A 26,249-nucleotide genomic window follows, 5' to 3' on the forward strand; every position below is an offset into this window, starting at 1 on the left:
AGTATAGAACCCTTCCTTTGTCCAGGGAAAGTTTTCATGAGACGATGTTTCTGTAACAGCTTCCTTCCCAAGGGCATAGTCCTTTCTCTTGTTGGTGTTAGGGTGGATCTCTGAGACACTGCTATAATTCTGGCATCTCACCGCCCCACTTCACTGTGCTGGACGTGGAAGAAGAAATGGGGTTTTCAGGCCATGCCACACAGCTGCTCCCAGGGGAAAGTTAAAAATATTTGAGCTCCCTTTCTACTCTTTGTTTATTTGTGGACTTGGCACTTTCCTGGTGTAAATACAGTCCTCTGATTAGTCCCGAGGTGTCCTCAGTAAATGAGGCCACGGCTGATGGGGATGTGGAGTTGGAAATGCCGAGCTTCTTGCTCAGCTTGCACAGAATGGTCAAAAGGCCTCGGGGCTTCTAAATCAGTGTTCTGGGCCCAAGAGGTGGGGAGGAGACCCAGGGAACACACGCTACAACCAGAGCTTTCCCTTTGCTTTTCCAGAAGACCACGCCTTAGACCATCTTTGTTAGCAGCAATCACAAGAGGAAGGAAGAGGGTATTGCTCTGAAACCTGAGATCATAAAGTTAGTTCTTACTAGGTTTTCCACAAAGCGGCATGGGAAAGTTAAGCTTGTACTCTGTTCCCAGCACTCTAGCCGCAGGCAAGTGGAAGCCTGTCCTCACTCCAGGTCAGATTGATTAATGCCATCTTTCCCCTCCTCCCATCTCTTTCCCCAGGTCTGTTGCGGTTCCTCCCACTTTTCCATAAGCAGAACAAGAACCAAATCAAACGTCTTAACGTGTGTAGAGAGATCACGTTCCGTGAGCAGACACAAAATGGTGGCAGGTTTGGCCAGCACGAACCAGACCAACCGAAGGGCAGCCCACCACCGTATATCAAACCTCACTTCCGAATGTAAAAGGTTCACACGCCTTTGGCTTCCTGTTGACTTCCTCCTGACCCAGAAAGCATGGGAAATGTGAAGGGTATGCAAAATGGTTGTTGGTTACTGTTGCTCCCCCCGTGTCCCTTGACTCGGCCTGTGGCCGCCTGTTTTTCCAGCAGACCACGTTAACTAGCCGACCACAGACTCCAGAGTGGGGGAACGGGGCAATATATGGCATGACGGGCAGTTACATATTATAATTTTAAAAGTATATATTATTGAATAAAAGGTTTTAAAAGAAATGTATGGAGAGTTTTCAGTGTGGAAGGGGCCATTAACCAAGACCCGTGGCCACAGAGAACTGAGTGAAATAGAAGAGCATTCATGCCAGGTTCTAGCCAGAGGAAAGCAGGGGGAGTTCCAAAGCTGAGAAGGGCCAGTTTTAAAGACACTCTTGACGAGAGATGAGAAGTGGGACAGGTATCGTGAACTGATCCTTGGAGTGGGGCAAACGACAGGTGACTCCAGTAGACTGGGCAAGCCAGGAAAGCCATGTTTTGCCTTGACCCTTCTAACCTAGTGATTAGGTGGTAGACCAATGTCACCTCCAGCGACGTCTGGAGGATGCCTTAGTCCCTTCTTTGCTTTCTGTTGCTGGTGTCTCCATAGTTCATTCCAACTCCCCATCTTCTTCCCCTGGCCCTTTCTGGAAAGGCATCTTACCTTGGAGGCTGGGTGAGTCTGCTGTTGTACAGCAGGGAAGGGATCAAGGGTCTCGGGTCCAGATCCATGGGCTGTTTCTTGTGGCATTCGGAAGCTCCCATGAGCCGGAAGGAAAAGTGGCCCACTCAGCCGTGAGAAAGGGTACAGTGGAAGCACCAGTTGTATTTGTTAAGTGAAAATGAAACCTGCTTTACAAACGAGCCTTCCTTGGCTCCCTCAGGCCTGCCCTCCCAGGACAGCCGTGCCATCAGGAGGTGAAAGCAGCCATAACCTGGTGGCCATACAGCTTTGCCTTGGGCCATGGCCCATGTCCTGCCACAGCCCATAGAGAGCAGGAGTGATGGGCTGACCCTGATGCCCAGGTTGTTCAGGGGCGCCCACTAGTTCTCCACAAAAGCCACTTGGTCCCACAATATTCCTTCTTCTGTCTTTGCTGCTTGTCCTGAACAGGTGACTGTGGGAACCAGGTGTGGACACTCACAGTTTCTGAAGCAATTGTGGGGGGAAAGCAAAGAGGCCCCTCGGGGTCACCGCAGCATCACAGTGTCCCTTGGAGCAGCTTCTGTCGTATGCAAGCAGTTCCACAGGTGTGGGAGCCTGAGACAGTGCCTGCCCCCCGGACATCAGCGAGGAGGGCCCGCAGGCCCACTGCCAGCAGACTTTGTAAGGCCGACAGGACGCCGAGTGGATGGACTTGGGACTTTGCAGCACCATCACTGGCCTGGTTTTCTCAAGTGGGCTCTCTCATGCGGCCCTTCTGACTCAAGGCTCTGCAAATGACCAGGTCTCTGGGGGACGGCATCTCCATATCTTGGTCTAATGAGCACGTCCCTGAAGCTCCTACCGACACGGTGCTTTGCATGTGCATGTTTGTCTACATAGCACGTTCCCTTCGCATTGACCCGCCAGCATTTGATAGCCTTCCCAGAGCATAAGGGTCTGTCCAGAGTAGACGTGGTTGATTGACTTGGGAATTCTTAGATGCCATGCAGAACTTGAATGCTAGCTCCCCATTTATCCTCTCAACCAAGGTGCTCTTTAACTTCCCAGTGGGAAAGTCTTCTTTTCCAGAAACCTCTCAAGCATATCAGATAAGTTTCTTTTTTGTGTGGATGATTACTATTGGGTGGGAGAGAGTTTTTGCTTAGGCTTTTTTGACCTTGAGGGAAGGGGACAAGGGACCTGCTTACCCAAAAACAGTCTGTAAAGCTCATCCACAACGTGCTTGGAGATCCAGAACATCAATTCACATCTTTCAATGTTCCCGCTTGTGTTTTGGACTGTTTAATGTTTATTTAACTTTTCTGATGACCAAAGTAATAATGCTGGTGGCAAAAAATTCAAATGTTGCAAAAAGTAAATCATGAACACCTTCCCCCACCACACCCAACTCCCATCCTACCACAAACACATACGAAAACTCTTTCCTCCCTTGGAGGAAGCCATGGTTAAATTTGGTGTATATCTTGTGGAATTTTTTTCTTCACATTTACTAACATCAAGATGATTTTTATTTTTACAGAAATGTAATCAAACTATACCATCTTTTTTTTTTTTTTTTTTTTTTTTTGCAACTTGTGCTTTCACTGAGTTGTGACAATTTCACTGTTAGCACGTAAAGATCTACCTCACCCCTTTTCATGGCTGTGTGGTGTTCCAGTGTGTGATGTACTACATGCAAAGCAATCCCTTACTGATGATTGACTCTATTACCAGTACTGCTGCAGTGAACACATTTGCACATAACATTTTTACACAGTTCATTGTGTTTGTGAGATAAAATCTTTATTTTTTTTTGAGATAAAATCTTTAAAAAGAATTACTGTGCTCTATGCTTTGTTTTGTTTTAGAAAGAGCATTGCTATGATTCAGAGAAAGCAGTCTTCTCTTCCCTTCTTTCACTGGTGTAGGTCAGAACCGTGATGCCTTTAGCCTTGGAATTCTTGTGGGGCTCTGTTAGGCACTTGAGACAAGGTATCCAGAGTCTTTGAGCTTTCCAGGGAAACAGGAATGTTTAAAACCTGAAAAAGCATTGGTGCTCACATAAGAAAGCTACAAAGTAAAAAATCAATAAATGTACTTACATGTCTTTCCAATCCTATGAGCCTCATTGTTAATTGCCTTAAAAAATTATTTTTCTCATTATGATGAAGTGTCACAATCACAAAGTCAAATAATTTCAAAAGCAATCTTTTCAAAAGATCAAAAAGATCTTTTCAAAAAAATACGAGAAAAAGTTACCTTAAATATGAAAAATGGCTACCTTTTAATATGTTTGAAATGCTGTAGGGAAGCCTTCAAAAGTAAGCATGCAGGGGGACAGCAAATATTCTAAAATATCCCTGGACGGAGGGGTGGGTATGAAATGGATGAACACTTTGAGGAATATTCAGCAAGCTTTTAAAATGTACATCTCAAACACATTATAAAAGTGAAGAAGCCAGACTCAAAAGGCTACTTACTGAGTGATTCCATTTATATGACATTCTGGGAAGGGCAAAATGTAGGAAATGGAGAACAGATTTGTGGTTGCCAGAGATTAAGCATGGCCCGTGGCGGAGGGAGGGGGGTGATAACAGGAGGAAATGTGAGGGCTGATGGAATTGTCTGTATCCTAATATGGCGATGGTTATATGACTTGGTGCCTTTGTCAGAACTACACACACACACACACACACACACACAAATTTTCTGTATGTGAATTAAAAAATAAATTTTAAAAACAATAATATGCTAGGGCCCAACAGAGTCCCATTTGAATTTCATCTCAGATGAACAGGAGCCTCATCTGCCTACCACTGGCTCTTCAACTGATGTTGTCAGGGCTGATGGTCTTTGGGTATAACCACTGGTGCTGGCGTGCAGTGGTTCTCCATCCACCAGCTGAACACCCAGTTTCAAGGCTCTCTTCCATCCTTGTTCCTAGCTAAAGGTGATTCTCCAGGTACAACTACTCTCATTGCTAGACCTTCCCATCCCTATCAGCAAGGAGGGCAGGGCATAAACTCTACCTTGCAGTGTGGCAAGTACTTCATGTCTCTTGGAGGAGGCTAGTGTTCAGAGTTCCTAGGGTTTGACATGAATAAACGCTGTCCATCAGATTCTGGTGTCTGACCAGAGCCTTTGCACACTGAAAAGGATGCTTATAATTACTGGCATTTCTAATAGTATCTTAGTTATTAAAGCTGTACATTTAAAATCTAATTTGTGTTTTTAACATTGATTTCCAAGTCTTGTTCTAACTACAAACTAGTTGGTTTTGTATATAAATACTTTTGCTTATTCCTTGACTGATGGTTCAATCATCTCAAAACTTAATGGGTTAAACTGTAAATATTGTTTGTACATTGAATCTAGTTTCCTTAGACATTTCAAAGTCAACCACATACCCAATCTGTTTGAATTCCACAAACATTTCCAAATGCTAATAGGGAAGACCTAAAATTAGATGAAGTTTTCCTAAGCATTCAAATATGAACATATTTATGTCTAAACTCATATATTTAATAAATAAAAATCTTTAAACATCAAATGCTTATATGCTTATAATTCTTCGACATTGTTAAAATCACAGATCTAATTTCACATTCCTTTAAGCATTTAAAATTAAATTCAATGTATCAGATTCTCTAATACATTATCTTAACAAAATATCACAATAATCAGAAACTTATTCCTCAATTTGACATAGATTACTGATAACCAGGGTTTTAATTTACTTGCCATAATCTCTGTGTATGTTTTGATATCCTACCAAGGTAACATATTCTATCTAAACTCAGGACTGTGATACATTCACGGTTAGAGATTCTGAGCTGGTTATGTACTGGTTGCTACTTCTGCAATGGTTTCACCCAAATTTCAGGTAAACAAACTAAGCCCCTTGCAGTAGTAATGGGGTTTTCAAGGCCACCCCTATGTTATATCTCACTTGATGAGGGTTAGGATTATGTTACCTGTTCTAAAACTCTTAATGGCCTATTTGCATCCTCACCCACTACCCAGATTGGAATCCCTTTACTGTCTCAGTAAGTTCTGCTTCCTCTCTATTTATTAATTTTTTTAACTGACCCACTCCATTCTAATTAGAGAAATCATTGAAGGAAGCAACTAATTAGCAAGATTTCTCTTGTGTTTTGTCATTACATAACTCCATGTTGATGGAGGGAAAACAATCCTAAAATATTTTAGTGCTTAAATGCATTTTTCTGTGAGAGACACATGGTTTTAGGTTAATTTGGTCAACATTACCTTTGAAATGAAAATAAATGTCAGAGGTGTCCTTTTGGCTCTAGTCTACTCATCCATCCATTCATTCATCGTGTGCCTGTCATGATGGTGGTACTGTGTAGGTGCTGGGATACAATGCACAGAGATACAATCTGCACCTGAAAAAAGCATACCAAAATTAGGTCCGTAATGGAGCCAACTCACTAATTCATGCTCTCCAAACCTTTGATCAAATCATTTTTACTGTAGCCAAGGTCATGATCACAATCATCTTTGAAATCCAATATAAGGAAGAACTGAACACAGTTCAGGCAGACACTTACTGAGAATGGGTAGTTAGGAGAAGCAAATGCTTTCATTTTCTCCATCAGCTTGCTCGTTGATTGGCTATCTGTTCAAGGCACTTAGGCCCACACTCACTTAAGGTGTTCCACTTTATTTGAGGAGAATGCATGGTTAATTAGAGAAATGTGAGCAGGCAAATGGGCAAGGTGAGCCCCAATTCAGAGTAGAAGATCTCTCTATTGGCTGGATGGGTGTGGAGCTGCTGAAACTAGGAGAGACAGAGCCTGTGCTGGATCTGTAGTAACCAGGACCCCAAGTCTGTGACTCTGATTCCCTGAATCAACACATACTCACTGCATTCCCACATGCAGGCACTTGGATTGGGTATTGGGAATACATCAATAGGCAAGACAGACCAAATTCTTTCTCCTAGAAGATCAAAATCAGGAGAAAGGGGACAGCAATAAGTAATATATAGACTATGAAGTGGTGATTAGTGCTGTGAAAAAAAATAAAGTGGGGTAGGGTGACAAAAAATTGGGGTAGGGGGTCCATTTCAGGTTGGTTGTCAAAGAAGTCCTCTCTGATGAGGTAGTATGTTGAGTTGAATAGTGTCTGCTCAAAACTAATGTCTACACACAACCTCAAAAATGGGCACTTATTTGGAAATAGGGTCTTTGTGGATGCAGTAAGTTGAAAGCCTCAAGATGATGTCATACTGGATTCAATGTGGACACTAAATCCAGTAACTGGTGTGCTTATAAGAGGAGGGGACACAGGAAAACTATGTCAAGATGTCAGAGAGATTGGAGTAATGCTGCCACAGGCCAAGGAACAGCTAGGACCATCAAAAGCTGGAAGAGGCAAATAAGGATCCCTGAAAATTTAATAACAATGAAGGGATAAATTGTCCACTGGCCTAAAGTATATAGAGTTCCCAGAAGTTATCCAAAAATGATTATTTCATATAAAAAATTTTTTGAGTTTCTACCCCTAATAAGATCCATATATTTCCCCCTCTACCATGTCTGGAAATTCTGGCTAGATTGTTCACAGGGTTGCTGTAAGGATTAAATGATTTAGTAAAAGCTAAAGCTCTTAGTATAGTGCCAGATACCTAATGAATGCTCCACTGATCTTAGCCATTTGTAGCTGTTTTGATGATGATGTTCACTACAAACTCCTTTTCCGTAGCCACAACACCCAGAACAGGCCTGGGCATACGGTATAATATGGAGGTGGATGCTCAGTGAGTGATAGATAGGTCTCCAGCATTTGGGATTTCTTCCACACGTGAAATATCAGAGCTTATTTTATGTCTTTTTAAAAAATGTTCTAAGTATTAGTTGATTTTTAAAAAACTGTTGAGGGACTCCTGGGTCGCCCAGCGGTTTAGCGCCGCCTTCAGTCCAGGGCATGATCCTGGAGACCCGGGATCGAGTCCCGCGTCGGGCTCCCTGCGAAGAGCCTGCTTCTCCCTCTGCCTGTGTCTCTGCCTCTCCCTCTCTCTCTCTGATGAATAAATAAATAAAATCTAAAAAAACAAAAAAAAAAACACAACAAAAAAAACCCTGTTGATTCAACTCAACCAACTCAACTTTATTTTAATTTTATTAACTTCTGCTTTTATATTAATATTCAGGCTTTGTTTGCTAGTGAATTCCAGGTAATGTTTTCCCGAGGGCACTGGTTTGCATCCCACAGGGCAACACGGTGTATATTCAGAGTGACTCTGTTGATAACCAGAGCAGTGATGCACACGAGGCAATGAGCCCAGTGAATGCGCAAGAGCCGTCGGCTGCTCTAACCTTGCCCCGACGTTCTCAGAACACCCGGCAAGCCGCTGCTCACCAAGCACCTTCCGCGCCTTTCTCGGCTCTCGCCCTCGTAACTCCTCCCAGTCCCTCCGGGGGCGAGGGCGGGGGCGGGGGCGGGGCCAGGCCGTCCGGTCCCTGACCCCGCCCCCGCCACGTTTCCTTGACACCGCGCGGGTGCCCCGCACCATCTCCCGTCTTCTTCCGCCTTCTAAAGCAACTCAGGAGGACTGAGATGGGAAAATATTCCCTTGACAACAGAGCTCTTTCCACCCGGGCCCAAGAGCGGAGGGACCGGAAGCCGTGAGCCTGTGTCAGGATTGGGCCCCGCGCGCTCGGGGGCGGGCCAAGTGGGCGGAGGGATCCATTTTACGCGGCGGAAGGTCCGCCGCCTCCATTTAGGGCGGGGAGAGCGGTGCGGGCGGCCGTTGCTGTGGTTTCCGAGTTGAGTTTTTTTTTTTTTTTTTTGCCTTCGGGGAGCTGAAACTGGAGGACGTTGCGTCTCGCGTCCAAGTTTAGCCGCAGGTGACTACAGAGCCGGCGGCCAGGAGCGCAGCTTCTCCTTCGGACCGGGGCCGGCCCTGCCTTCCCTTCGCCCCGCGGCGTCCGTATCTAGGTCGGCTCCGGCGCGGCTGGGAAGGCCGCGGGCGAGATGTTCAAAAACACGTTCCAGAGCGGCTTCCTCTCCATCCTCTATAGCATTGGCAGCAAACCCCTGCAGATCTGGGACAAAAAGGTCAGGATCTGGGGGCGCTGGCTGGGCGGGGCGCAGGGGCCGCGCCGCTCCTCGTCCGGGCGCTGGGGGCGGGCGGCGGGACCCCGGCCCCGAGGCGCGAGGTGGGGGCGTGGCCGGGGCTTCCGTGGCCTGCGGCCGCGGTGTGCCGGGACCGCCGAACCTCGCCGCGGTCTTGACTTGGTCATCACTTACTTGCTCGGTTTCCCCATTTATATGGCGGGGGGATCGGTGGTACCGTGTCCTAGCGTGAAATGCATAAACTTACAACTTGAGGTCGCTTTCGGAACACACAGTTGAAAAAAGCTGCTGGTCACTGATTTCACGAATATTTACTGATACCCTGTTGGGTGACGCACAAGACACAGGACCTTTGTTCCAGGCACACAGCCAGAGGCAGTTATGTTTGGGTTTCATTCATTTGCTCCTTTCCTTCCAGTGATCTCCAGGGAGAATTCGGGGGCCTTTGGAACCTTGCTCCACATTCAGTGCTACTTGGGGTCTGTACTGTGCCTTCCGTGCTTGATGCCTACATCAGAAAAAGTTACAAAATGGTGATAAAGCTTTGCTTGGATTAATAAACTCAGAGCCAGGTTTCAGCCTCATTATTATTATTTTTTGAGGTATCCGCCGGATAACACTTTTTCACTGACCGCTGGAGATAATGATCCTGTCCTGAGTCGTTTCGTTTCTCATCCAGATTCCCAGTCAGCTGTACTCCCTCCCCCCCCCCTTTTTTTTTGTTAAGGATAAGTTAAGACAGGCACTTTATTGTGATTCCTGAGGGGAGAACAGAGAGAAGTGGTATGTTGAATGGTGTTTCTATAGAGATGGATGTGGAATCATCTAAATAATCAGTTTATTGGCCATGAAGCCAAGAATCTTGGATTTCATCTCAGAACAACTCTTTGTCTTCCCTTATTCACAGATAGTGTTTTGGGCCACCCAGAGATTGGTAGAGAACACGGACAGCCTTCTGCCTGTCACCACTAGGAAATTCTGCATTTCCAAAGCAGCTTTGAGGGTGTGTTCTTTTTTTTTTTTTTTTAATTTTTATTTATTTATGATAGTCACACACACACACAGAGAGAGAGAGAGAGAGGCAGAGACACAGGCAGAGGGAGAAGCAGGCTCCATGCACCGGGAGCCCGACGTGGGATTCGATCCCGGGTCTCCAGGATCACGCCCTGGGCCAAAGGCAGGCGCCAAACCGCTGCGCCACCCAGGGATCCCTGAGGGTGTGTTCTTAACGTCATTTTTATAAGACAGTTGGAAGATCTGAGTATAGTGAGTTATTTGGAGCTTATGCATATATGAAAAATTTGACCAATTTTCCTCTTTTACAAGTTAAGGCTAATACCAGGAGTATTACACAGGAAAGTAGTTCCTTAAATTTTTATTTTTATTTATTTATTTATTTATTTATTTATTTATTTATTTATTTATTTATTTATTTTACATTATTGAGGTTTTCAGTTCCATGGTTTTGTTCACATTGGAATAAACACTGTAAACTCTGAAATCACATCTCTGCAAAGAGAACCTAGAATAAATATACCTAGAAACTTTGTAAGGATGATGGTTTCACAGCTGTGGCTTGACTTACTTATGGGCTGTCAGGAGGCCTGGAGAGAGTGACCTTATGTGCCCTTGAACGTGGAATGGTAACAGAATTGTCAATATGAGGCAGTCAAACTAGAGAATGGGACTTGATCTAGGAGAGCTTTACAGAGCAGGTCAGAGAACTTACTAACACTGAAACAAGTCCAGGGTTAGGGAGGCCTCAGCATTTCTAGTGTGTGAAACTTACCAGAGTTGTCCATTTTAACCCTTTGGGGCTTGATCTTTTGTAGCCTATTTTTTACAGCTTTTTGATTAGTCAACATGTTTACACATGGAGTATAAAAGCAAAGTAACCATGGTGCACTGTGTCCCTTAACAACACCACTAGAGGTCGGATGGTACCCTGATGACATAAACACGTGTGAAAACATTAGAACAACTGGCAGGGTTACAGGGCCTAAATGAAACACAGTTGAGCAAAGAAAACATATAGAATAACACTCATTTTCAACAAAGTTCACATAATAGTAAAAGTTAATTACATTTCTACTTTTTGTGAAAGTAGCTTCTCCCTCTGCTTGAGGGACGAAGTGTTTAGGGGCGAATTTTTTCCCCTGGGGCAAGGTAAGGAAAAGAAGAATGGCAAGTTTGGGATCAGATTCCTAGGCCTCGTTGTATGTGTGCCTTTTCTTGGCTGTATTACAGAGTCCTCAGGAAGTTTTGGGACTCCAACCCAGTTGGGAAAACACTGGGAATTGATAGACTTATCAAAGACTTATTGAGCAGCAGTTAAGTCACAGGCATTGTGTAGATTTGGAGTGACAGCAGAGAGAAGACCTTTCCATACTCTCAGGGAGTAAGGCAAAGTTGCAGTAAAGGCAAAGTTTGATGGAAAGAAGGACTGCCCACATTTATCTTAGAAATGACCCTGACCTGGTTGCTTGGGTGGCTCAGTGGTTAAGCATCTGCCTTTGGCTCAGGGTGTGATCCTGGAGTCCCACATCAGACTCCCTGCAGGGAGCCTGCTTCTGCCTCTGCCTATATCTCTTGCCATACCTCTCCCTCTTGGTGTCTCTCATGAATAAATAAATGAAATCTTAAGAAAAGAAAAGAAATGACTCTGACCTTTGCCAGTAGGTACATATGGCTATTTTTACTATTTTTTTTTTAATTTTTATTTATTTATTTATGATAGTCACACAGAGAGAGAGAGAGAGAGGCAGAGACACAGGCAGAGGGAGAAGCAGGCCCCATGCACCGGGAGCCTGACGTGGGATTCGATCCCGGTTCCCAGGATCGCGCCCTGGGCCAAAGGCAGGCGCTTAAACCACTGCGCCACCCAGGAATCCCTATTTTTACTATTTTGATTTCACAAACTTTACTATTCCCCTACCTGAGTATATGAAGACAGAATTTCTATAGTTTGTTTTCTGTGAAGAATAATCTTGGAAAAATTAGTTTTGGCTTTTTTTTTTTTTTCCAGATTTTTTTTTTTTATTTATTTATTCGTGAGAGACATAGAAAGGGACAGGCTCCATGCAGGGAGCCCGATGTGGGACTCGATCCCGGGACTCCAGGATCACACTGTGAGCCTAAGGCAAACAGATGCTCAATCACTGAGCCACCCAGGCGTCCCTAGTTTTGGCTTCTGTTTAGGCTGTGTCTCCTTATGAATGTGTGGAGTGAATGCCATAATCCTAATACCAGTGAATTGACAAACTCTGTTGTCGTGAGTGTGGTTACTAATATATGTAACACCTACGTTGTGTCGCATTTTGTAACGATTCCACCTTCTCCCATGGTTATGGGGATTAAATGAAGGTGTATATAAAATGCTTGGCAGCAGTTATGGCATACAGTACTAAGTAGGACAGGAAACTGAGAAATTTGCTCAAGAGTAAATAAGTCTATAATTGGTGCTTAGAAATAGGAAGTGCAGTAAAGTCAGATTTCAGAAATAAGAATAATTTAGTCATTGTACCAGGGCTTTCCCTGTCTAAAAGCCTTAACATGGCTCTCAGGCCACACAGCACATGGTCTGGTGCCCGCTTCACTGTTTCTCCAGGCTCACCTCCCTTTCTTCCCTCACCTTAGCAGTAACCTCCCACTGAACTGAAAGAGGTCATGTTCTCCAACCTTCAGGCTTCTATACTTGTCCATCCCTCTGCTGGGACTCCCCTTGCCACCTCTTCATTAGTCTCTGGATCACAGTGCAAAGGCATTTCCTCAGGTTACATTAGTTTATATCCACTCACCCCTCCAAGGTTAAGTTCGTTTTTATCCCCTTATAGAACCTCTACTTCCTTTTCATCATCATCCTCATACTTGAAATTAGCTTCCTAAAATCTGTATGCCTGGTTATACTGTAAACTTCCTGATAGAGGCCTCTGCAATTTTTTTAAAAAAATTTGTTTGAAAATCAGAGAGGGCAGGGAGAGAGGGAGAGAGAGTCTCAAGCAGATCCCCCTCCTGAGCCAGAGCCCAATGTAGGGCTTGATCCCATGGCCCTGAGATTATGACCTGAGCCGAAACCAAGAGTCACTTAACCAACTGTGCCACCAAGGAGCCCCAAGATCTCTATTTTGTTTTTTTTTTAACCAACAGCTTATGAGAAATTAGGGGCTTCTTGATGTTCCCTTAACTTCTGGGACCAGCAAATATTATATTTACTAAAGGACTTTTATGTTTAATATAGTCATTACTTCTGGTTTGTAAAGAAGATACCAGACAGTTCTGTTCTCACTTATGTCTGTATAAAACAGTTCTCACATTTCAAATTATAAATATAAGTCTAACATGCTGAAATTCTACTAGATGAGAATGTTCATTCATACCATCTTCTCGTTCTTGCCTCTCACCTTGTCTTTCAGCTGCTGCTGATCCTTGCCTATTCCAAAATGAAATATTAGAACCAGACTTTCTGTGATTGTTTCTGGATAGTATTAGATTCCCATTCCCTGTTCCTAATTTTACTTATTTATTTTCCCTGTTCCCATTTTTAAAAATGAATTGTCTCCAGAAAAGTAGTTTCCATACCCTAGTTTTTTCTTGTTTGTTTGTTTTAAGATTTTATTTATGCATGAGAGACACAGGCACAGGGAGAAGCCGGCTTCCCATGGGGAGCCTGATGCAGGACTCGATCCCAGGACCTCAGGATCACGACCTGAACCAAAGGCAGATGCTCAACCACTGAGCCACCCAGGTTCCCGCCCGCTCCCCGCCCCCCCAGTCTAGTTTTTAATTAGCAAACCTTATTGGTACATGTTAAACTGCTGCAGTTTCCAGTAGCAGAATCAAGGGCATTTGGATGGGAAGGTAGTACAACTGTTTTGGGTTTTGGTTGTTTTTGTTTTTTCCGACTTTCCCTGGATCACTCTGATGTTTATTATTCTGAATAACAGCTTTTATTGTAATTGGACTCTGGCCTGGGTTTTAGTTCTACTTGCCCTTGCGAGGCATTGCTGGGAAGACTGGTTAGCGATGCACTTAATTATCCTTACTTTAACTAAAGGGTTGTTTGTATATGCTGAGAGTTGCCTGTGTGCTGTCTGGAGAGTCCCTGTTAAGTGCAGCAAAGGGAGAGAAGCTTTTGACCCATTGGAGCCTGCAAGGCCCAAGCCTTGAGACCAAGCTATGCCTATTTTTCCCCACAGAGGTCTCCCTCTGCCTGTTTTCAGACTTAGATCCCAGCCCCTAGCCGCAGGCAGAAACTTTCCTGCTGAAATGGACAGCTCTTAAAGGCTTAATGTAAATTGGAACATGTGTCATTAAGACTAGGATGCCAGATGGCCGAGGGCTCAGCTGTCTGCCAGGATAAGTGGGTGGAGCCAGAGAAATGAAAGGTTGGGGTAGGGAATGGATACAACTCCTGTTATTTTTAAAACACTTGAAGAAATATGGAGCATTGGCCAGCTTCCTCCCTATCCCAGGAGTACTTTTTTCCCCTCAGCTTGACCCTCCTCCCTGGAGCTTACATTGAAGGAGAAAAAAAAAAAAAAATCAGTGTTCTTTATTAGTTGCCTCAGCAACCATGGAAAGCCTGGGAGAGTGATTGCAACAAGGGCTTGAAGGCTCCCTTCCTCACATTTGCAGAGGCTGAGGAGGGTTCTCATTTGTAACAGCTAGAAGCCTGGGTCCTGTAGCTCATAGCTTGGGGGTAGCCAGGGGTGGGGAGTAGGGGGGTAGGGAACTCATGAAAAAAAATGTAGAATTGGCCTTTTTTTTTTTTTTTTTTTTTTTTGAGGAATAAAACACATGTAGCCAACACCTTGATAATGGGAATGTGTCATGAAATAAAAAAGAATTAACAAGTCAAAGACAATTGGCAGTTTCTCATTTAGAGAAGGAAGTAAAATAAAACCCACTTCCACCCTAAGCAATAAATGCTGACCAGTTCATTTTATCTTCATTTCAAAGCCAGGCCTGCTTAGTGACCTCTGAACTGGAAGGAGCTAAGGAAAGGAAGTTGATGCTTTCTGAGGCCGTGTATCTTGTTGTATGTGTTTGTCAGAGCTGGACTGAGGAGGGGTGGCTTCCTGGAAGAACTTTACAATTAAAGGTGGTGACAGCCAGATTGCCAGGGTGGTTGGGAGGCCTTCCCCCAAATTGTCCACCCTCCTTTTCCCTTTGATCCTAGCTTTAGAGCCTAAAGAGGTTTGGGGAGGTTTCCTTTGAATGCTCATGTCTCTTGTTAATTGCACCTCTGCCCCACCCCTCTTCTCCAATGAGTTTGTATTTGCAGCCCTGTGAACTTAATAAAGGAGAAAAATCAGGGCAGCCCGGGTGGCTCAGCGGTTTAGCGCCGCCTTTCAGCCCAGGGCCTGATCCTGGAGACCCCGGGATGAGTCCCACATCAGGCGCCCTGTATGGAGTCTGCCTCTCTCTCTCTTTGTCCCTCATGAATAAATAAATAAAATCTTTAAAACAACAACAACAAAGGAGAAAAATAGTAATTCACTAACAGATCAACTTAATTTGATTTCAAAACTCTGGCAGCTGGTGATACAAGACTACTTCAAACTCCAGAGAGACTGGTGGGCATTCCTTTGAAGAAGCTGCCTTTTTTCCTGAGTTCTCTTGTTTTATGGACCAAGTTAATTTTATAAGAGTTAAGTCTATAGGGACACCTGGATGGCTCAGCGGTTGAGCATCTGCCTTTGGCTTAGGGGTGATCCCAGTGCCAGGATCAAGTCCCATATTGGGCTCCCTCCCTCTGCCTATGTCTCTGCCTCACTCTGTGTATCTCTCATGAATAAATAAATCTTTAAAAAAAAAAAAAGTCTATGAGTGTGGTGGTTGATGTGTTGCTGAGAAAAACTTTAATATTTTATTTATTTATGATAGACCACAGAGAGAGAGAGGCAGAGACACAGGAGGAGGGAGAAGCAGGCTCCATGCCAGGAGCCCGATGCGGGACTCGATCCCGGGACTCCAGGATCGCGCCCTGGGCCAAAGGCAGGCGCCAAACTGCTCAGCCACCCAGGGATCCCCGAAAAACTTTTCTTTAAGAAGTTATTGAAAGTCTAACTGAAAATGAGCTTATTTCTAGGGCAGAAGCAGAAGAGAATATACCAAGTCTGTTTTGGCTTCCAGTCTGGTGGTTTCTGCATGCATTTTAAGGCAGTGTTTTCTTTTGTAAAGACTTGAAAAGTCACATTTGCTGGAGTGAAGTCATTTGCTATAAACTTTGAGATGGGCAGAAGCAAGTTTCCTAACATTTCCTCCCTGTGAAATCTGGCTGGGCTTTCTGGAGCTGAGAGAAGTCTCACTGTGCTAGGAGAGACCTTTGGGGAGGTAAGATTTGAAGCCATGCTTTCAAGCAATGTTTTCAGGCAACAAGTTGCCTTTTAGCAATAGTTGTCTTTGAGCCCTAATTAATCAAGTTAACCATCTGTTTAATTGTTGCATTATGTACCTTTTTTTTTCTTTTCTTTTTTTTTTTTTTTATGATAGTCACAGAGAGAGAGAGAGAGGCAGAGACACAGGCGGAGGGAGAAGCAGGCTCCATGCACCGGGAGCCCGATGTGGGATTTGATCCCGGGTCTCCAGGATCGCGCCCTGGGCCAAAGGCAGGCGCCAAACCGCTGCGCCACCCAGGGATCCCGCATTATGTACCTTTTAAAGAAAGAAAGAAGTTATATTAGATATAACTATATTAGAATAATTAGCCATATGTTATAAAATTAGTGTTTGCATCTTATTGGAATACTGGCAGCTCTTAATGTGACTGCCTCACATTACTCGGAAATGGAAATAATTTCTCAGTTGTCTTCCTTCACCAACAAGCCTGCTTGATTTTCCCCAGTAGCTGTGGGCTAGCAAACAGAGGAGGCATATTGTCACTTCGGTCAAGAGTGTTTAGATGGGGAATGAGGTGGGCAGTGTTGGCATGTGCTACACAGACCCAAGGCTTTGTGTGCTTAATCTCCCTGGGAAAGAGGCCCAGAATTTGAAGCAGGAGGGCATTGGGTGTCGCCAGCTTTGTTTGAGAAGCACTTCAATGTGACATTTGTGTCTTAAGAACCTAAGAAATGCTGCATTGGCAGAGATCTGAGGCCCATCCACCATGCATTCTGTCTCTGATAATGGTCACCAAAGGCTGATTTGTGGGAAAGCATTCTTCACGTTGGCAGCCTCCCTGGCTTTGTGATATACCCCAGGCTCTCTGGCTTCCTATAATAGTCCATGGTGGGTATGTTATCCAGGAATTTTTAAAAAATCCTCCTTGAATCTATTCATCCTTGCCAACTCTCAGGGTGACAAGTTCCAGAAGTCAGCAAATATTTGAATGCTTAGTTTATACCTAGCATAATACTAAGCATTGTAGAAGACACAAACGATGCTTAATGCTTGATCCCTACCTTTGAGCTTACTTTTTGGAGGAGACTAGACTCAGTTGCATCTTGCAGAAAAGGTGGGCACATGGGAACACCAAGCATGCCATAAGTGGATCAAATTCACAATAATAGGTCACAGAGACTGATGTCTAGAAACCAAATGCCGTATTATTAATAATATGTTTTGCAAAATATAATTATACATCAGACTTGGCACCATGTTCTCTCTTGATATGCAAGCCTAGTGGAAAGCCAAAGGATTGAGCCACTGACTATGACAGACCAATACAGCCATTTTCACTACACCTGGGAAAGGACTACATGCTTTTGGTGCATCCTGTTCTAAAGCTGGTTGATTGTTTTCATGTGTGAATACATTCAGCCTTAATAGGCCAGCCCCAAGTCGAAAATACCTGTGCCTATCTCTGCTCATCCGTATTAGTGCTTCACAGTTCAGTGCTTGATGGTATCTGTGCTTTCCTGAATATTTTCAGAAGGGGAATCTGTATTGAGTATTGATCCCTTCCTATATTGTACCTCCTACATATGTAGCAGACAATACAAAACAATGTAGGATGAAGTACTAAATTATGTCATCTGGGCTACATAAGCCAGACAAATTAGAAAGAAGAGAGGTCAATGTGGGATGAAATGCTAAAGAAGAAGGCTTTTATGTATGGCAAAGATGAGACTTGAATTCTCATTTTAGAAAGTTGAAATTTAAGAGACTTTTTTTTTTTAAGATTTTATTTATTCATGAGAGAGAGAGAGAGAGAGAGAGAGGCAGAGACAGGCAGAGGGAGAAGCAGGCTCCATGCCAGGAGCCCGACGTGGGATTCGATCCCGGATCTCCAGGATCGCACCCCAGGCCAAAGGCAGGAGCCAAACCGCCGCGCCACCCAGGGATCCCTTAAGAGACTCTTTTAACGATAAAGAACAAACTGAGTGTTCCTAAAGGGGACGTAGGGGATGGGGATTAAGGAGGGCACTTGTGATGAGCATTCGGTGTTGTATATAAGTGATGGATCACTGAATCCTGCTCCTGAAACCAATATTGCACTGTATATTAACCAACTAAAATTTTAAAATAAGACAACTTCCAAAATGCAATTTAGGGAACAGAAGATAAGCATGAAGTAGGAACATGATACTAAGCATTTTAGAAGATAAACATAATGCTTCATACTGGGGAAATAATGCTTTGATTTTTTGGTTCCTTCTCTCTTCCTTCTCTCTCTCTCTCTCTTTTAAAAAGATTTTACTTATTTATTTGAGAGAGAAAGCATAAGCTGGGGGGAGAAGCAAAGGGAGAAGGACAAGCAGACTCCCCGCTGAGCTGGGAGTCCAACACGGGGCTGGATCCAAGACCTGGGAATCATGACCTGAGCCAAAGGCAGACACTTAACTGAATGAGCCAACCAGGCACCCCAGCCACCCTCCTTCTCAGTGGGACCCGGCATTCAGCCTTTCTGGCCAAAATGCATGAGGCAGTGTGGGGTAGTGGAAAGCCTGGTCATTAATCCTACTCTCTCAGGATCCTTGTTTAACATTCCCCGGTGTCAATGTCGACATCTGTAAAATACCACCTACCTCGTGATTTTTGTTTTCAAGTTAAGTCCGAGAATGTATATGAATGTTCCTAGTGCATAGTATATACAACATTATCCTGATGTACAGATTGCCAGATCACCTCCAATTCCTGTGGTGGTTGATGGGACCCTGTAGAGAGGTAACATCATGGCTTACTTACATATAAACTCAACTATACCATGTTACAGAGTTCTGTGTTATGCTCCGAGGGCTACTGTGAAATTTTAAATGGTCCCATTCAGCCTTCAGAATCTTAAACTAATTGCCAAATATTTCAGAACTAATCAGTTTAATTTTCTTCATTGTAGGTGCGGAACGGCCATATCAAAAGAATCACTGATAACGACATCCAGTCCCTGGTACTAGAGATTGAAGGAACAAATGTCAGGTAGATGGCCCTTTTGTTCACCCAATGACACTGTGCACAAGTGAGGCAGTACATCATAGAGGTTAATAGCACAGACCGCAGGATTAGCCACCTGCTGTGGAACCAGCCCCGCTGCTGACAGCTCACCTTGAGCAAGTTACTTAATGCCCCGGGCCTCAGTTTCCTCATCTGTAAATGAGGATAACAAGACACCTTCTGTATGGGGTTATTGTGAAGATTAAGTAAGTGAACTGTAAACAATTTAGTGAATTATAATTGTAAATAGTTAAGTAAGGTGATTTATAGATAAAGCCTGCTCAGCCCATACTAAGTGCTAAGTGGTAGTTATATTGTTATTAATATGTAACCAAAGCATGTGGATGAGCGTGGAGGGGTGGCACTAATCATCCAGCCAGGTGGCCTGGGCCCCAGTGTGGTTTTCTGGGCTACAGTGGTCTTAGTTCAGGTTTTCTATCACTTGATGGTTCTCTTAGACCAGAAGTGAATCTTCTCTCGCTGGAGGAAATTGCTCAGATCACCAGCCTGGCTTTGTTTCTCAGGTATTTTCTTTTTGATGTCTGGCTCTGTGTTAAGCTTCTGTTTGATTTGAGAGTCTGGCATTATTTTTATAAAAGCATCAGCTAATTTGTGGATTGAAGGATTATTGGATGATGTATCTGGATCTTTAAATCTGCTCTCCAATTTACCTCTTGGACCGAGTGTTTTCACTTTGTATAGCACAGAGGAAAAAGACAACTGGTGTGTTTATAAGCATCTCCTCTCTCTGCAGCACCACGTATATCACATGTCCTGCAGATCCAAAGAAGACATTAGGGATTAAACTTCCCTTCCTCGTCATGATTATCAAAAATCTGAAGAAGTATTTTACCTTTGAAGTACAGGTTAGTAGATGCATATGATTATGTACACTCCTAGCTATACCATAGGGATGGCCTATCAACTTGGAGGAATAAAGTAGCTCTAGGAAAGTGTCTTTATTCTTTTATGTGTGTTCTTTTCTGCCTCCACTGTACACTTGTTGCGGCCATTATTATTACGACAGAAATTTGGTATTAGTAATCAACCTGTCGTGCCAAGTTTTTAAAGGAGCAGCAAGCACTAAATCTGAACAATATGGCAACAGGATTTCAAAGCTTGAAGGTTAGAGTAGTATCCATTTAGTACTGGTTATCGTTGGCCTTTGTTCTGGTAACTTGATTTTTCAAATGGAAGAAGATTTATGAAATCATCCTATGGTCTGTGGGCCCTTGGATGTGTCATGTGTCATAAGCAGCTGGCGTTGTTTCGGCATTGGACAAGATAAACTTGCTACTTCCGGGCCATCTGCATCCAGTGTGACCTGTATCTGGTCTGTTTATTCTCCCCTGGGCCTCAGCCTTGGGAAACTGGGCTATGGGAGTTCAGGCCCTTGTCTTACGAGGGTTGTTTGCTTCTTGCAAGGTAGAGTTAGTGTGGCATTTTTTCTTTTCTTTTCTTTTCTTTTCTTTTCTTTTCTTTTCTTTTCTTTCTTGATTTTATTTTTATTTATTCATGAGAGAGACAGAGTGAAAGAGAGGCAGAGAGACAGGCAGAGGGAGAAGCAGGCTCCATGCAGGGAGCCCGACATGGGACTCGATCCGGGGTCTCCAGGATCACGCCCTGGGCTGCAGGCGGTGCTAAACCGCTGTGCCACCGGGGCTGCCCGTGTGGCTTTTTTTCTGTTTCACAGGTACTAGATGATAAGAATGTGCGTCGGCGGTTTCGAGCAAGTAACTACCAGAGCACCACCCGAGTCAAACCGTTCATCTGTACCATGCCCATGAGGCTGGATGATGGCTGGAACCAGATTCAGTTCAATCTGTCAGACTTCACTAGGCGGGCATATGGCACAAATTATATCGAGACCCTAAGAGTGCAGGTACTGTTTCCTTTTCTGATGGAACCCCAAACGGGAGAGGAGATTGTGCTCTGCCTTTTATAGGCTTATGGCCCTTGTGACAGAACAGTATGGGTTTCTGGCCAGGGTGCCCAGGTCACTGTCCAGAAGGCTCAGAGAGGTCCAGGACACACATTCAGGTGTCTGCTCAGATATACCGGGAGAACATAACAAGCAAAATATCCCTCTTCCAAGAATCCACCGCTACACCATGTTGAGGAGATGCCAACGAGATGAAGCTTTGATAGCATCATGGGAGGGGTTCCAGGAGAAGCAGGAAAAGAGGAAGGTCAATCATATTTTGTCTCTTAAAATCTTGCACCCACAGATCCATGCAAACTGTCGCATCCGACGGGTTTACTTCTCAGACAGACTCTACTCAGAAGATGAACTGCCAGCAGAGTTCAAACTGTATCTCCCAGTTCAAAACAAAGCAAAGGTAAGCCAGCCTTCCTCAGAGGAGGACAGACCATGATTTGGGGAAGCTGGAAAGTGCTCTCTTCTGAGTTCAGCCACAGAGCTTCTCCATGTTGACATGGGGGCTGGAGTACCTTTCTTCCTAAGACCTTGGGTCTTCTTTATCCACCAGCACTGAATCTGGATCAGTCCTGTGAAATGTTCTGTTTACCTCTGTCTCCACCTCCACAGGGTGGTCCTGCCCCTCCCGGTGGGTATCCTGCTGCTTCCAGCTCACGGGCTTTCCTTGGAAAATGTCTTCCATCCGAACCTCTTTATCAGCCCCAAATTACTAGCAGCCCATTGGTCTCTGACAAAATGGCAGGCTGTTACATGCCTGACTGCTGCTGACATACATTTCCAGTGGCACCAAAGGTGGGGGGGGGGGGGGGGGGTGTCAGTGGCACCGACCATCTATTTTCTGAGAATTTAAACTGATGCCTCTTGTGTTTGTTTCCTTTTTTTCCTAGCAATAACTGGAATGCAATTCAAGGGATAGACCCTGGACATGGCTCTTAGTTTAAAAAGGAAACTATCTGGAGGACAATGCAAAAAACAAATATTTCTGTTAGTTTACTGTGCTGTGGTTCTTTTATCTACTACTTGGTATCCTTTGTTGTGGACACCGGTGACCATGCCATAATGCCATAATTGCATTATAAGTACAGTAAGGAGTAAGCTGTCCTTTGGAACACGAATGCTGGAGTTTATCCTGCTGCCTGCCCCAGTGCGTGGGGAGATACATTTACCACGAACTTACAGAATTAAAGATGTCACATAAGGCAATTTCAGACCAATATTTCTTCCTACGGTTTGTTCATTGTTTTATATATTATCTAAATATATGTATATGCTGTGTAATACACATAATCCGGAAATGAATAAAATACTATATTCTTGGTTTGTAAATTTGTTCTTAGTTTTTAAGTATTTTTTCTTTCCTTTGTGATGTGAACATAGAGCTCTTTCCAAAGAACATCCCGTACACCTATGCTATGGAGTAACTTGCAGTAAGCACTTAAAGAGCAAGACAAATCTATAGATACTGATTTAGAACAACTCTCAAGATTAACTAAATGGGAAAAAAAATGTGAACAGTGTATGACCAGTAGAATCATCTTACTAGGGGTTGGGGCCTATGTCAAGCTTAAGACAAAGTGGCATCCAGTCCAGATTGCTCTTTTTTAAAAATTGTATTTATTTATTTATTTAGAGAGCATGAGTGGGGGGAAGGGCAGAAGGAGAGGGTGAGAGACTCTGAAGCAGGCTAAGCTGAGTGTGGAGCTCCACATGAAGCCCCATCTCAGACTCTGGATCACAACCTGAGCTAAAATCAGAAGTTGGACACAACCGACTGAGCCACCCAGGTGCCCCCAGAATGCTCTTAAATACCTTAGGAAGTTGTCCTACTGGCACTCCACCTATTCTTCGGTAAATAGCACAACTAGTGTCCCTCAGCATTGGAGCCAATCCCCATTTCCTTATTTGAGCTCCAGATGAAGTGGTTGCCTAGAATTTAGGGACTTAGAGGAGAAGTGTTTTCTTAAACACTTGAATCACATGATAGAACTGAGACCGGACCCCACTTTACCCACTCAGACTTCTTGGGCATATGCTTGTTTAGGGAATGACCAACTCTGGCACAAACAGTTAAATTTACAAAAGTTAAACACTTAGGTGATACAATCGTACCAAGTGTAACATTCCTGAGGAAAGCCTTTTGGAAGCAGAGCAGAGCATATGCATATGCACCTGGGTCCCAAAGGAAACAGAAGAACTAGTACAGTGATTACAGCTGGGGAGAATGGTTATTGTATCACATGTAGACTTTGTACTATAAAAAATTTTTTTTGAAAAATAATTTTATGTAATAATTTCCAAGTCAAGAAAAGAACAAAAGGCCGTCCCAGATACTGTGCTTGCCCCAGGGAACCCCCCTGGATCTAGTTCCATTCCATAGGAAGGACTTTGGAATTGGCACCAGCCATCTTAACGTTGGAAAGAACGTAGAAAAAGCTCTGGCTTGGACACTGCCATTGCTACTTTCTGTGAAGTTAAGTGGCAAGAAGCATTATCCTCCTGCATCCTCATCCTGCAGTGTTCTGTGGTCCACATCCCTCAGGAGGTGGGGGGTGGGGGGGGGTATGTCTGGAGGCGAAGGTGCTCCATTGCAACCTCATGCAACTCCCTGAATTTCATTTCTCCCCACAGTTGCTGAGTGCTTGACACTCAGGTGGGCTCAGTCACAAGAAATTTGCCCTTTTTGTGCTAACGACTAGACTGGAGCTACCTTTCTCATGGATGCCACCCCTCTGACAGTCACCAGTGGGTCAGCACGCAGAGACCACTCACTGAGGTGACACTGCCTTACTCTTTCAGGGCCAACCCGTCACAGCTGAGCATCCTCCCACTTCTCCATCCTTAAACATGTTAGCATTGCCGTTGTTAGGCTCCATGTGCCTATCTCCTAAGCCTGCAGGGTTACATCACAGGCGGATCCTCAGAAATGGGTGGAGTTGGGGTGGCCTGGGACCTCAACAGAGCTCCTTGTCTCTGGTCACTGTATAGTGAAATCTTCCTTCTGATATGGAGTCTGTTGTGGGATGAAAGATGCTTTTATGGAGACGAGAAGACCCCGTTAGCTTTTCATCACTCTTTAGTGCCAGGCCATCAGGGAAGTGCTCCTGGAAGTACAGAGAAATACAGTAACACACTCTCCTTCACACAGAGCCCCTTTCACCCTGAGGCACTTGTCAGACTATGTATGGGGATTACCTCACCTCCCTCTCTGGGGTGGAAGGCGGCAGCTGTTCCCAGATGCTTTACATATCCATTGGAGAGGAAGTGAGGGGGAGTGAGGGTGATGAGGGATGTATTATCTAAGCTGGACCCAGGCCAGTATGAATTGTGGCATCAACGACTGCATGGCCCCTTGCCCTCAGCCTTCCAGCTCACCAGGAAGACGGCAAAGACCAGTTAAGAGGCTGAGGGAAGGAAGGAGGGACAGACCGTGAGGGTTAGCAGCCTCCTCCATGGTGCTGGGACCAGACCAACCTTAGATTATAGAAATTGAAGCAGCCAGAGTTGCATTATGCAGCTCCTTTAAAGTCATGATATGTTTTAGAAGGAATTGCCTTCCAAATGAGAGTGTTGGGACACCTGGGTAGCTCAGCAGTTGAGTACCTGCCTTGGGCCCAGGGCATGATCCTGGAGTCTCAGGATCGAGTCCCACATTGGGCTCCCCAGAGGGAGCCTGCTTCTCTCTCTGCCTATGTCTCTTCCTCTCTATGTGTCTCTCATGAATAAATAAATACAATCTTTTTTTAAAAAATGAGAGTGTTAATTGTCATGAACTTAATGGGCTGGATATGTGTCCATTCCCAACAGGACTTATCCTGGGGGAGAGTGGATCCACTACGGCCCTGATGTGCCACTGGCCCGTTGACTGCTCTCCCTGTAGCCAGACCAGCCCCCCGCTTCTGGGGCTTTCTCAGGAAGATAGGTATGCCAGAGGACAGTCTCCAAGTGATTTTCCCAGCTTAAGCCAAAAGCCTCAAGGGTTAGGGTATTCACTGAGAAAGATCTTGGTCCTCTCCTTGTCTAGACTTATCTCCCTCCATTTCACTGATGAGGCTTGGGCTAACCCCTCTAATAGTGGCAGAAGTGGAACAAGGATTTGGGTCACCTGATCTTATACCATCCCCATCCTCCTGGGGTCCGTGGCCCCTGCCTCCTGTGTGGCTGGCTGTGCCCTTTTTGTAGAGGGCAGTGAGAAGTCGGAGAATCCCTTGGGTGGCTGAGCCAGGTCAGACTTGGCTGCTGAAGACAGCTCAAGGCCCAGACTCAGCTCGGCCTTTGGGGTAGGGGCTGGCCTGGTTGTCACTTCACGTTTGCGTGTTAGTGGACCTTCAGCAACTAAGGCTGAGGGTAAAGAGCAGTAGGGCAAAGGTTTGAGTCACAGAAAAATTTCTTTTTTCTTTTTTTTAAAGATTTTATTTATTTATTCATGAGAGACACGAGAGAGAGGCAGAGACAGGCAGAGGGAGCAGCAGGCTCCATGCAGGGAGCCCGATGTGGGACTCGACCCCGGGACTCCAGGATCATGCCCTGTGCTGAAGGCAGCGCTAAATCACTGAGCCACCCGGACTGGCCCTGGGTCCCATTTCTGAACTGAAAGCATTTGAAGGGGCTAGGCCAAGTTTTAACTACTTTACATGGATTTGTTTTCCTGAATTATCATAGCACTGAAACAGGCACCATTACTCTCATTTTACAGATGAGAAAACCAAGGCACAGAGATGAACATGCCTGAGCTTACACCATGATCCCCCAACTGGTAGAAGCTGATTGCAAAATCAGGCTGTTGAACCCCCATGCCAGGCTTTGGATCACTCTACTTTTTTCTTTTTTTTTTTGCATATTTTTTTATTGGAGTTCAATTTGCCAACATATAGTATAATACCCAGTGCTCATCCCATCAAGAAATCACTCGACTTCTTTGACCTGCTGTTTCCTCCTCAACAAAGCAGCCAGCTGAGGAAGCTTACCTCAGTACTGGGCTGCAAGAGACCCCCATGAATGAGGGCTTTGATTGGTTGTGTTTTTTCACACCGTGGAATATGATACAGCCATGAAAAAGGGACCCATTGCAGCTAGGTGCAGTAATAGTGAGCACACAGACCTCATGTGCAGTGAAAACAGCAAGGTACAGTATTTAGAATGATTCCACTTCCCTCTTATTTTTAGATAAGCCAAACAATGTACTGTTCTAGGTTGCATTGATAAATGACAGTCCATAGCGACAGGCAGGGGCTACTGAGAATCTCAGGGCTT

At 44.6% G+C, this 26,249-nt stretch overlaps 2 protein-coding genes across 4 annotated transcripts in view; both read left to right on the forward strand.

The window, feature by feature from the left end:
* The window catches only part of CSNK2A2 (casein kinase 2 alpha 2), a 39,555-nt gene extending 38,370 nt beyond the window's left edge, over positions 1 to 1,185 (forward strand). For 2 of the 3 annotated variants that reach the window (XM_072750131.1, XM_072750132.1), the window contains one exon: positions 735 to 1,030. The gene's annotated coding sequence lies outside the window, so the exon portion shown is untranslated. Of the gene's footprint in view, positions 1 to 734 lie in introns of all 3 variants that reach the window. The other variant, XM_072750133.1, reaches the window with a different exon arrangement.
* Positions 1,186 to 8,310: 7,125 nt separating this feature from the next.
* CFAP20 (cilia and flagella associated protein 20) lies at positions 8,311 to 22,325 on the forward strand. The gene is made up of 6 exons (XM_026011832.2): positions 8,311 to 8,671; positions 18,966 to 19,045; positions 19,815 to 19,926; positions 20,754 to 20,942; positions 21,289 to 21,399; positions 21,887 to 22,325. The coding sequence occupies exons 1-6, from the start codon at positions 8,588 to 8,590 to the stop codon at positions 21,890 to 21,892; spliced, it is 582 nt and encodes a 193-aa protein (XP_025867617.1). The 5' UTR covers positions 8,311 to 8,587; the 3' UTR covers positions 21,893 to 22,325.
* Positions 22,326 to 26,249: the final 3,924 nt, after the last annotated feature.

Source organism: Vulpes vulpes, chromosome 2 (genome assembly GCF_048418805.1).
Source record: "Vulpes vulpes isolate BD-2025 chromosome 2, VulVul3, whole genome shotgun sequence".
In the NCBI taxonomy this organism is placed as follows: Eukaryota; Metazoa; Chordata; class Mammalia; order Carnivora; family Canidae; genus Vulpes; species Vulpes vulpes.

What these genes read in the sequence shown, in the direction of transcription:
- CFAP20 (XM_026011832.2), top strand. Translation starts at nt 8,588, where the DNA reads ATGTTCAAAAACACGTTCCAGAGCGGCTTCCTCTCCATCCTCTATAGC. An exon ending in ATTGAAGGAACAAATGTCAG is followed by an intron (nt 19,046 to 19,814) that starts GTAGATGGCCCT and finishes CTCTCTCTGCAG; the next exon opens with CACCACGTATATCACATGTC. An exon ending in TCGAGACCCTAAGAGTGCAG is followed by an intron (nt 20,943 to 21,288) that starts GTACTGTTTCCT and finishes TTGCACCCACAG; the next exon opens with ATCCATGCAAACTGTCGCAT.